Here is a 13,373-nt window from a genome sequence, read left to right as displayed (position 1 = left end):
TTCCTAAAGATAAATACCCAAAAATAACGCAACTGGAATAACTACAGCAGTAACAATCATCAATCTAAAATAAAGCAAGAGATCGCGATGACATATGAGGACGTGTGCAGTGGTGTAGTTCTGTCCCATTTCTTAGGTGTAAATTTTGCCCCTAAGAAATGGCCCTTCCACTTCGCACTCTGTTTCAGGGTACAAAGGCAAGGGGTAGGGATAGAAAAATAGAATTGGAATTGGGCCTTAATCATCAAAACTGAGTACTGTTTATACCATTAATGCATTTATATTTTACAATCATTTACAAACATTTCTTTTAAATTAAATTTCCTAATACATAGACATATTTTAGATTATTAAAGACTTTAAATGTTCATTGTCATTTTATTAAACATAATCCATCTGCTAATTTTAACTGAACCTTATGGTAAAGTATTACTAATAAAAAAGGGTTAAAAATAACATCCTAAAAAGGCTTGAAAACTTTCTAACATACAAAGGGAGAAAACATTTAAATTGTTAAAACCTGTTACCTTGCAGGAGAAACTGGAGTTCTTCCGGATAATAAAATCATTTTCAAAACCAGTTAAAAATTTTAGCATTATCTAAATTGGATGGGGGAAAATTCCACAACAAAAAGCCTTAGAACATTTTGCAAGGCCTAAATAAAATGTGAATGCAATTCATTTTCAAGGTGATTAAAAGTACACAACTGTTCAAACATTTGGGTCTGGTGAGATTCTTTTTTTTTTAAATATTTTTTTGTGCACATTAGTATTATTATATTTTTGATTATATTATCTAGTTAAAAGTTTTCTACTTAAATGTATTTTGAAATGTAACAATGTGACTGCAAAGAATAATTTACAGCAGCTATTGCATTACTCCAGTCTTCAATTTCACATGATCATACACAAAAAAATTTTTATATGATGATTTGACACTCAAGAAATATTTTTGTTTATTATTACCATTGTTAAAATATGAAGTCCAAACGAACAACATTTATTTGAAATTAAAATCTTTTGTAATTATTATGCAAGTTTACTTTCAATTTCATCAATTTAATGTTTCCTTGTTGGATAAAAGGAATAATGTCTATTTATAGAAATCTCAGCAACCCCAAAGTTTTGAATGACAGTGTATAACAACATATAAACAGAGAAATAAAATATAACAAAGCAAAGTATATTTGGTACAGCGCTGTGTAAAAGCTGAAACCAGTACAACTTGTGCAGCCATACATCGCCTGTCATGCACTTCATACTGTATGTCTCTTACACACAATCCCTCAATGTAAATCTGAGGGTATAATGCATTCCAAATTAATTCAACCTCTATCAGTAATATTGATTAAAATTAACAGGACACTAGTAGCACAGGAGAAAAAAAAACACGAAAAACATTCAAGTTAAAAAACAAAACAAAACTGAAATGCCACTTTCAAATGCAATAGCCAACCACTGTCAATGAAGATTATACTGTAAATGTGGGTAAAATAAGGTAAAGGGGAGGGCAAGTACGAATCTAACCAAACTGTACATTTAGCTACACTAGTTTTGATGCACATAATATACAAACAATACACGGTTCTATACAATTAACAAAAAGCAGTCACATTCTGATCTGCAATGGCACATGCTAGAAGTTACCTGTGTTTTTTAGCCTGACTTTTTGTAGCTGTATCTGTAGCTAAGGAGAAGTAACAGACAGTTAAAATAATATGCGAGGCACAAGTTAATCTTTTTAAATTAATAAATAATTTAAGAATATGTTTTTTCCTTCTATCTAGACGATATTTTTACTACCATTGGTAAATATTCTTTATTTCCATTTTGAGTAGCTTCCTTGTTGTCTTCTATGGCAGCTATTTTGTTTTGCTTAATTTATTTTTATGTTTTTTTAAAAAGAAGAAAAAAAAGAAGAAGCCATATTTGTGTTTTAAAAGCTACATGAAAGCACTCACCTTGTGACCGGAGATCTGCAGACTCTCTCAGGTTCGTCTGTGACCCTCAAGAAGAAGAAAAGGTTCATGTTAGGAATCAATCAGTCAATAGAGCAGCGATTAGCATTCTTTTATCCCGCCCTCCTCAAACAGCCAATCAAACGAATTCACATATAACATTACTATGGCAAGCCGTTTTGACATTTAATCTATAATCCGGACTAGTATGTATTTTCATGTTACTAGTGCTCAGGGCCGGAGTGGGACTCTTTTTCAGCCCTGGAGTTTCAAGCCTCAGACCAGCCCACCTCAGTTCACCACTGACTATATTAAAATAAGGTTATTTCCAATTCAGTTTCTAATTACACTATCACGTCTTTTTTTGAGAAAACAGCACTTTTAGAACTTCAAATGTTCAACAACCCTTACAGTATTATGTCTTAACAATAAAAATGAAAAAAAAAAAAAAAATTGTTACTCAGACAAGGACCGAACCCAGGTTGGCCACGTCATAATCTAACGTACTAACCACTGTACCACATCAGCTGTATGTTTAATGACGACTTATCCAGTTATATCATCATTAACCTGCATACTGCTCACGAGGCTACGAGAAAATAGATAAAAAGAGCAGAGCTGTGGTAAAATAATGAATAAGAAGGCTGTGTTCAAGTAAATAAATAAATAATTTTTAAAAAGTGTGACTGCTGAGAGCAACCGATTCTGGAACTAGGGACACCGGCCCTCACGGCCAAAAAACAGACTGGCCCACCGGGAATTCTCCCGGTCCTCCCGATTAGCCAATCAGGGCCTGCTAGTGCTTAGTTATTAGTTACTAATACTTATTCATTAGATACTAGTGCCTATTCTTTAGATACTAGTGCTTTTTAAAATGCTTTCTCATTAGACACAAGCTCTTTTAATTGTATACTAAAACTTATTTATTAAATATTAGTACCTATTAATTATATACTACTTATGTATTAGATACTAGTACACTGTAAAAAAAAAACCCAGCTTAAAAAATTGCTAGCTCAGTTTAAAATTGTAAGTTAGGTGGGCATATTTTTGAGCTCAGAGTTTAATTTACTCATATAAATGATTTAGCTGCATATTTGTAACCATTGATTTCTATGGGATCTGTCATTTATATCTATCTGTTATTATAGCTGGGACTAGTACATATTATTATGTACTAGTAGTTAATCATCAGGTAGTACTTATTACTAGTACCTATTGATTAGGTACTATTACTTATTAGATACTAGTACTTATTAATTAAGTATAATAGTACTTATTCAATAGATATTAGTATATTAGTATTTAATAAATACTAGTACTTATAGATACTGGTACCAATTCATTACATACTCTAGAAAATAATAAATAGATACTAGTAGTTATTCATTAGTACTAGTATTTATTTATTAGACATTAGTATCTTTTATAATTATTACTAGTAACTATTCTTATTTACTAGTTAGTTCTGCATTTTTACTCATCTTATGATATGACTAGTCCAAATGGAGGAGTAGAGTTCAATTATACATTTTACTAGTACTATTTAAGATTTTACTAGTAGCATTTCAAACAATACTAGTGTTTAATAAATGTGTACTAGTATCTTTTAAATAAGTTGTAGTATCTATTTCATAAGTACTAGTATCTAATTAATAAGCACTATGTCTATTCAATTGATACTAGTATCTAATGAATATGAATTAGTATCTAATACATAAGTACTAGTATCTAATTAATAGAGTGGAGGAACTATGATGTCAATTTGTATGCAAAAATCTGGAAGCGAGTTAGCAGTTTAGCAGTACTGGTTCCCTCGTCCAAAAGTCAATAGGTATTTTGAAGAGGATTTTGGTTAAATTGTTTAAATAAGGTTTGTGCCAAACACATGCTCAATATACTTTCACGTTTTATTCTACGACATAAAACACATCAGTTACACCACATTCTTCATCTTTTAAATCGGTTACACTTCTTTAAAAAGACAGTTGCTATCAAGTTACTAAATGGGGCTACAGGCGTTGTCGGAGACATTATGCATCATCGAGCTGTGCTGGTCTAGAACGCAGCTCCCATGTGTAGGGCATTTGGATTTGTCTGTGATTTAAGTATTTTCATAAATAGTATTTTATAGTCTGTATTATTTTTCTAATTGGGAATTTATATTGTGTGAAGATTGTGCCTTCACCTGTAAATACTGTCAAGACATACATTTTTTGAACATTATTTTAATTAAACGGCATTAAGGGGATACTGCTTACCAGTGCTGCCAGTCTCTTTCATAATCTCAGTAATGCAAACGTGTAAAAAAATACATACACGTTAACTGTCACTTTAACAATCAATGGATTTTTTTTTGTTTTTTTTCTTCATCAGAACATCTTAACACATTTAACTCCGTCATAACTGCAGTATTTACAATCTTCCTTAAACTTTATAGCATATGTGACTGTATGGGCTGCTTTTCGCTGTACTTCGAGACAAAAAAAGAACATTGAATGTTGTTTCTGAGTCCATGATGGAGCTTGCAGGCATATAGGCTTATCCCTCACGCCTTATTTCTGTCATCTATTACTAAGGTAAGCGGGCTGTAGTTCATTTATAGACTAATGTTAGCTTTTTAATTGTTGCATTTGCATTCAAAAAGTGCTAAAAGTTGAATTTTCGTGTGAGGATTATCCAGTTGGACAAAATGTGTAAGTGTAATGAACAATGTTTAAACACGGAGCTTATTATTTGGAATCTTCAAAAAGCCTATGGGAAAACTGTATAGGGATTTTATCGAGGAAACTAGTTTTATGCTAGCAGTTGATTAGCCTACAAGGTAATGTCATAGTTCCTCCACTATATAGGTACTAGTATTTAATGAATGAGTAATAATATCTAATAAAAAGAACTAGTGTCTAATGAGTAAGCACTAGTATCTAAAGAAAAGGCAGTATCTAATGAATAAGTATTAGTATCTAATGAATAAGCATTATTAATTAATGGAAAATATACTAGTATCTAAAACTAAGCACAAGTAACATGAAAATAGATACTAGTACTGGTTATAGATTAAATGTCAAAACGGCTTGCCATAACACCACAGCACTGTTACACTGACATCACCTTCAGCATTCCACAAAAACAAAAAACAAAAAAATTCACCACTGACAACAAAAGAATTTGACAACAGTGATGGAATTCATAGAAGTTGGATTACGTATTTAGATTGTATCTTGTATTATTGAGACGTCACTTGCTTCATGCCAGTGTAACACAAATTAAAGAAACATTCACAGTTGATAACAGCATACAACATTTAATTGTGTAAGTGTGGTACCTCGTTTTTAAGTGTATTAATCTAGTATTCTACATGAGAGACATCAAAACAGATTAGTAATTATTAAACAAAGCAAGTACTAGTTGACCCACATGAGGGCGCTACGGTTCAAGGCTGCTTTTATGAGCACTCGTGAAACTTTCCATTCACATGATGTAGCAAATGAGGTAGTTAGTGGATTCCCTCTTAAAGGGACAATGTACTGTCCATTTTCTCAAATAATTACAATGGGAATACAAATAAAACATATTTAAACAGAAAAATCATGTGGTTTGGCAGGTGAAGCAAATGAGCTTGGGCAGCGGTGAATGAGATTTGGAATGAGAGGATCAAATGCATGTTACATAACTAATCTGGGTTTAATAAGGAAAGAGGAAGCCCCTGCTCGACTCTGGTTTGTCTGAAATTAGGCCTTGTAATAGGGTATTTGACACAGATTTCTCTGTATTTTTTAATAACTACAAATAGGACACATGGCATTCCTCGAATCCAGATAAGAGTCATATTCCTGTGAATGAGTAAAAAGTGTGAAAATTGCATGACAAAGTGATACATGTATGGCGCTTTGGTGTAAAAGAACCCTTGAGCAAACATAAATAAAGAACTTTTCAATACATAACATTAAATTATTTCCAAAAATCTCTCTCCAAAAATGACATTTCTGTCAAAATTGTTCACCTTCATGTCTTTCCAAACATGTATAATTCAATGCATCATATGACAATCAGTATATTTTGCATAAAACCCAAATTAAGGCTGTCATGTTGCAGAAGTAACAAATAAAGCAGCATAACATTGATTCATATGACTTGTACACAAATATACAGCTTTTAACTATAACCTTTTAAAAAGTTTTGATTTATATATGTTATGCTAAGACATTGCAAAAAACATTTTCATTCCTTCGGCACAAGAATGAGGAACGTTTTCATCAAATAATACCTTATTATGATATTATTATGTAAAGTTCAGAACATTTAGAATAGAGTGCAACAGATTCCTCCTACTTTTTCAGGATACTTTATTCTGGAAGTGTTTTTTACATAAGGATATCTAAAAGTGATTGTTTCATAAATGTACACTATGAAAAACAAATTACCCAGCTGCGAGTAGGGGTGGGCAATATTGTACGATAATAAAAATTTATAACAATAATAAAAAAATTGTTGAAGTTTTATACTGATAACCTTGTTGTGAATAAATAAACATGACACAAAAACTGCTGGTGGCAAATTCCTGTCTCAATGAGGATAAATTATGGATAAATCAAAGATACAAGTGATCAGTTGAAAACCACAATCATTAAGAAATGAAACACTTAAATGCTTCTTTGACTGTCTTTAAAGGTTTATAAATTGCTATTAAAAATCTATTTCTCTATGAATGAGAGTAATTTTACTTCCAGGACCGACTGTTGTACTCTATTACATATGAGTCATATGACACTTATATGGTGCCGGACAGCTCTCAAAATATCCCACACGTTCTACGAGTAACAGAGGTCAGCTAGTAGGAGCTCTGCATGTAAAACATCACTTCCCCAGCCTAAAAGTGCGCACTATCAACTGACACTAGATGGTCTTTAAAGTCCTTGTAAAAACAGCCATCTTCCAAACTAGAGACACTCATAGGGAGATGTGCAAAATTGGAGAGGTTACATTGTTGCCATGACCTGCATGGGATTGAACCTTGTGTGAGCGTAACAGTAGTAGGAGCTTTCTGCTGCAACAAAGGCTCATTGAACATACATGCCTCAGTGTACAGAACACTTTTGTAAAACCACACAAACACACTAAAACATATGTTTGACTGCAGTTTCTATGTAAAAACAATGCTGTACATGACATCAGCTACTATTGTTCCTTTTCACGCTAGTGATATTTAAAGGGACACATTAATGACAAATAAAGGAATAATTTTGTCCAGTTCTTTGCACAGCACTACATACATGAATACCAAAAAACAACTTATGATGTCTATGATTTGTAACCAGAAATGTCTGCCTCACCTTTCTATCTCTATATGAACAACCTTACTGCTGTGGATTTGTTTGCTTGGAAGCTCACTTCATACAGTGTTGTAATTAGGATGCAGAGTGCTCAGCTTCACAAAAGAGGTCAAATCAATGTAAAACTATCTAGCCATAGTGCACTTTTCTCTTAAATTTTCTTTTAAAGGCACTATTAGTTGGGTTTAGGTCAGTGGTTCGCTAGTTGAGCTGCATGACAAGCCCCACTTGCTTATTAACATTTACAAGAAGGACGTGTATGTGAAAACTTTCATAAAACACACCCTAAGAAACATATTTCAGATTCTCACAGATATTGCCGTCTAGTGGATTTCCCATCTAAAATGTGCAACAAAATGTACCCGAAGAAACGTATTTTACATTTAGCAACAATTACAGACTGAGGCATGTTTTTCAAATGAACTTGAAATGGTGGTGCTAATAAAACTAACTACACTGACCTCATTAGACATAGGTTTTTTAGAGTCCTTGTTAGCATGAGTACCCCCAATGAAGGATTCGCCAGTTCCAATCTCACTTAGAGGGGGATGAGTAGAACCGGAGTATGGAGCTAGATCAATCTCAAAAATAACACATTTACGAAATACAATTTGTAAATGTTTTTTTTTTAAAACACAATTCAAAAATACACACAATGTGTATATTTACAATTAAAAATCATTTTTATTTGTGTATTTTTTAATCGTGTTTTAAATTTACGAACTGGATTTGTGTGTTTTTGAAATTTGAATTCACGAATTGGATTTGTGTATTTATGAATCGTGTTTTGAATTTACGAATCTGATTGTGTAATTTTGAATAGTGTCTTGAATTTCTGATTTTGATTAGCCTATTTATGAATAGTGTTTTCAAATTATGAATTAGATTTTGCAAATGTCAATTGTGTTGTGGATGTATGAATTATATATTTGTAAAAATATTATCTTTGGGACTGATCTGGCTCCATACCAAGCGGTATGGATTGGTATAACACTACATACAGGAATCAGAGAGTGAAATTCAATACCTTTTATGACCTTTTTAAAGACTCTTTCCATACATTTTAAGACCTTATAACTGGAAACACTGGCAAGATTTTAACTTACAGTATATTTACTAAATATTAATGTAAGAAACTAATCCAAAACTAAAACATTATTCATAAACTGAATACAAATCTATTAAATCTAGCTAATTCAGCAGGTTGGCAACTATAGAGCTGCTGAAATAATGGTGTTGCCTTGGTTACTGCAGTAAACAAAGCTGCATGATGTCAAATCTATCAGGATTTTAATGATTTCATAAACTGCACATCATGCTGATATTCACAGATTTAATTCAGGCAAACTTTAGCATACAACCATTCATTACATAATCAAAAACGGTATAAAATTTAATACCTTTCAAAATAGCATTTAAGACTTTTAATTCTTTTTAAGGGCCTTAAATTTCTCTATATTAATTTATCTACTTATTAAGACCCCGTGGACACCCTGTATAATAACTTCAATGGAAGTGAGTTTTTACAGAATGAGTGTAAGGCCTCATGATTTACATTAACTACTGACGCTAGTTTAACCTCAGTTAAAATACAGTACTACAACAACAGTAGAAGCAGAGTTGTTATACTGGTGCTGTGGCCCATAACCCAAATTGAAGTAAGGTTTAGGAGATAAGTGTAACAGAAGATAATTAGTGGGAGCTGTTTTAGTAAAACCATACTACCTTAGCTATGCTAGAAACACGTGCTCGGAGTGGAGCAAGTACACTTAAAGCAAGGTTAAACACAGACGAAAGAAACCCATACATGTTTGGAATGATATGAGAGCAAAAAAATGGTGTCAATTCAAATTCCTTTTTAACTTTTTAAAGTAATTATGTCTACAAGCTCAAGGAGGTGCTCTGACACCCAGCGCCAACGCAGGAGAGCAGTGAAACTGTGAGTAACTCGACAGACTAAGAAATGGGAAAAGGCCACAAACAGGAAGAAAACTTACTAACTGTTTTTGATCCCTGTGGCAGAGTGCAGCCCGAGACTGACTTGTTTGAGCTCTGGCGCTTAGAGGGGTCAAGATTGACCCTAAGAGTTGATGAGGGGAAGGAAAAAGAGAGAAGGACAGTGTTGTAGACAGAAAGAAGGAAGGAAAACAGGGAGATCAAGAGAAAAATAAGATTGCAGCAAGGAAAAATAAAGCAAATAAACAAAACAGAAACACTGAGCACCCAATAACAGCCAAGACCAAGAGATAGAGGGACACGTGGAGGAGCAGGTGCCTAAAGCTGTCGGTTAATAACACAGGAGGCTTGAGGCAGAGTTAATACAAAGAGTACATATGAAAACTTTTGCAGAAAACGGACATTAAACCTTGGATGTCACCCCTAGATAGGTGCTTAATCTAATCTGGAAGTTTCTTTTAAAAGCTGGAAGTGTTGCTCTAATCTAATAAAGAGCTTCTAGTTGCATATCCCTGCAAAAGTCGTCCTCTTTGGCTTTCGGCCCAGACAGCCACATAAACAATATTACTAAGGATGCTGAAGAGCAAAGCGCACCATCAGCTTTCCTACAAGCTACTGAACATCTCAATTACATTACAGGCTCCAAGCACTCCCATGTCTAACTCCATTACCTCCTAAGATTCTACAGGACAATGGATTGTTCTAGTGGCGGAGCCTGTGTCATGCCAATTTAATGCGGTTCACATTAAAAGATGACAGTGGTAATTATAACCTTAAAAAAAAAACTTTTAAATTTGACAACAAAACAGAATGATAATAACAAAGAAGGCAGCCAATCAGAGTCCACTTTTTTAGTTAGTATAGACACTAAAATGTTTGTCATTATAGATTTCAATCTAGTTGTTATTTGTTGGCTGGTATACTAATACGTTGAGCACTGTAGTTACATGATAAAAAAAATCATTATTATAGTTATTGTCTGTTGATGTGGATGCTATTATAGTTCTCTTTATAATAAGCCTCTACTGGTGTGGATGCATTTATAGTTATTTTCCTTTGGTTAATATAATAATTAGAACGGTATTGTAGTTTATAGATGAAAGCATATACACACTTACTGGCCACTTTATTAGGTACACCCTCCTAACTGCTAGTTAACGCAAATTTTTAATCAGCCAATCATGTGGCAGCAACTCAATGCATTTAGGCATGTAGACATGGTCAAGACGACCTGCTGCAGTTCAAACTGAGCATCAGAATGGGAAGAAATTTGATTTAAGTGATATTGAACGTGGCATGGCTGGTGGTGCCAGATGGGCTGGTCCGAGTATTTCAGAAACTGCTGATCTACTGGAGATTTCATGCACAACCATGTTTAGGGTTTACAGAGAATGGTCCAAAAAGAGAAAATATGCAGTGAGCGGCAGTTCTGTGGGCCAGACTGGTTCAAGCTGATAGAAAGGCAACAGTAACTCAAATAACCACTCGTTACAACTGAGGTATGCAGTAGAGCATCTCTGAACACACAACACATCAAACCTTGAGGCAGATGGGCAACAGAAGCAGAAGACTACACCGGGTGCCATTCCTGTCAGCTAAGAACAGGAAACTGAGGCTACAATTTGCACAGGCTCACTAAAATTGTACAATAGAAGATTGGAAAAACCTTGCCTGGTCTGATGAGTCTCGATTTCTGCTGCGACATTCGGATGGTAGGGTCAGAATTTGGGATCAACAACATGAAAGCATGGATATTGATTTATTAGTGTGGGGAATATTTTTTGGCACACTTTGGGCCCACTAGTACCAATTGAGCATTGTGTCAATGCCACAGCCTTGCCTGAGTATTGTTGCTGATCATGTCCATCTCTTTATGACCACAGTGTCTCCATCTTCTGATGACTACTTCCAGCAGGATAACACGCCATTTCATAAAGCGCGAATCATCTCAGACTGGTTTCATGAACATGACAATGAGTTCACTGTACTCAAATGGCCTCTACAGTCACCAGATCCTAACCAATAGAGCACTTTTGGGATGCGGTGGAATGGAAGATTCACATCATGGATGTGCAGCTGACAAATCTGCAGCAACTGTGTGATGCTATTATGTCGATATAGACCAAAATCTCTGAGGAATATTTGCAGTATCTTGTTGAATCTATGCTACGAAGCATTAAGGCAGTTCTGAAGGCAAAAGTGGGCCCAACCCAGTACTAGTAATGTGTACCTAATAAAGTGGCCGGTGAGTGTAGTTATCATTGAAATCAACTTTACCTGTTGGAGTGGATGTTAAAATAGTTCACATTATAATTATGTTTAATGTTATTATTCTTGGTGTGAATATTGTTCGAGTTATCTCTACAATTATCGTACTTTGTGTGAACAAGCCATAAATTTCCTTGTGCTAGCTCTAAAATGAAAAGCTTTGGAAGAGATTTTATTTATTGGATCTATTTTAGCTATAATCTCTAAAAGTTTATTCTCAGGCTTACAAAATGAAACTGTCGCTTTCCTCTTACCTGCGGGTAAGTTTAGAGGTCAGCTTAGTGAACAGGTTTGTGGTGGCACGGCTACGGGAATGTGGCAGAGGGCTGGCTTCATGGGAAAGGGTGGGTGAGGTGGGAGGTGCGTGGGTGGGAGGCCGGTGCTCCCGGAGCTGGCCCCCATGAAAGGTGCTGCGGATGGTGGAGCCCCTCGTCAGCCGAGACCGTTCAGATGAAGTAGAGCTGGAGGCCCCGGCACCAGAAATGCTGTGGGTGGACGGGGAAGCTGGAGGTAATCGATGTGACAAAGAGCTGAGGAAAGAGATCAGAAAACATTGATGGAAATTAAATTCCCTAAACCAAAGTTTAGTGCAATAACTTGCCTACAACCATCCAGAACATGGTTAGGCATGTTTGGTCCTGAAGAACCTGTTTGATCAAGGTTAGTGCAAAAATCAGCAAGACTGTGGCGCTCCAGGACTGAACTTGCCCACCCCTGCACTAGAAAAACAGTACAACCATATCAACAGTATGACACATGCACTGTAACACCCCCAGCATATGTCAGCGAGTTTTGCATGAGCAAACACTTCTCCAGAAAATGCAGAATCTAGTTTTAAATACAGCTGCTTTGAGGGACAATCAGTGATGATGTATGCTCATTATTGCTGCTCATTTGCAGTCATTGTGGCCCTAACTTGAGGCTACATTGGTGGCAGGACTTAATCCGTAAGATGGTGTCCAAGAATGAAACACAGTAAGAGCTCTACAGCTATACGATTAGAGCGATATCAGATCTTGACGCTTGGTGAGGCAGCTCTATGTGGATTTAGTTGAGCGTAAATGTGAGGCAGGATGCTGAGTCACTGAGGCATGAGCTCTCTTGTGTTCTTATTCCCATCTCAGAAACAGCCACTTAAGGTAAATTAAAACTAAACTCTAAGTAAAAAAAAGCCTGGACAGGACTGCACATCTGAACAATGGAGACAGAGGACACAGAGAAAGGAGGAGACAAGAAAAATCGCTTAATTTTCCCTGTTCTGTGTATTAAATTAGTGCGAACCCATGGCAAAGGAGAGATAAAATGACAAAAGACGGAGACTAAGAGAGCAAATGAAACAATAACGTATAATACTAATCTAAAAATAGCAGCTGAAATTGTGTTCTATGTGCCTAATAGGGTGTTGCTATGCTGGAGTTTTGCAGTTATGTGTTCAGGTACAGTGTTGCCAGGGTCGCAGTTTTCCCATATTATTGGGGTGATTTTGCAGGTTATTTTGGCTCCTTTCGTAGCATGCTGTGACCACAAAAATATTGATTTCTTCCAAATATAAAATAAAAACTGAATAATTTCTTATGAAACGAGTCATGTTGTTTAGTGTGAGAAAATTAGTCAACACTTCAACATGTACAATGTATCTATGTTTATCAAAAAACATCAGACAAGATGTGATAAACCTTTCCCTTTGTGGAAATCCAGCAGTTGACTCTGATTGGACAAGGTAAATAGTTGAGCTACTTTTTATTTGTTTTGGGCGGGGTTTCAGTCATCATTGGGATTGAAAATCTGCTTTGACCTGGCATCTCTGTCTGAGTATTTACTACTGTGTTGATATGCATAGTTGTTACTATGATTTTCAG

At 35.2% G+C, this 13,373-nt stretch overlaps 1 protein-coding gene across 16 annotated transcripts in view; it reads right to left on the bottom strand.

The window, feature by feature from the left end:
- Window positions 1-13,373, bottom strand: part of mark4b (MAP/microtubule affinity-regulating kinase 4b) — a 90,420-nt gene that overhangs the window by 2,097 nt on the left and 74,950 nt on the right. For 3 of the 16 annotated variants that reach the window (XM_073923704.1, XM_005157600.6, XM_073923700.1), the window contains exons 15-16: window positions 11,769-12,044; window positions 1,961-2,005 (exon numbers count right to left, since the gene is read on the bottom strand). In XM_073923704.1, coding sequence (XP_073779805.1) covers window positions 1,961-2,005; window positions 11,769-12,044 — 321 coding nt within the window. Of the gene's footprint in view, window positions 1-1,646; window positions 1,687-1,960; window positions 2,006-9,287; window positions 9,371-11,768; window positions 12,045-13,373 lie in introns of all 16 variants that reach the window. The other 13 variants (XM_005157598.6, XM_073923699.1, XR_012390839.1 and 10 more) reach the window with 10 other exon arrangements.

Source organism: Danio rerio, chromosome 15 (genome assembly GCF_049306965.1).
Source record: "Danio rerio strain Tuebingen ecotype United States chromosome 15, GRCz12tu, whole genome shotgun sequence".
Taxonomy (NCBI): Eukaryota; Metazoa; Chordata; class Actinopteri; order Cypriniformes; family Danionidae; genus Danio; species Danio rerio.
Note: the sequence above shows the minus strand (reverse complement) of the source record. Positions and strands in the feature narration are given on the sequence as shown.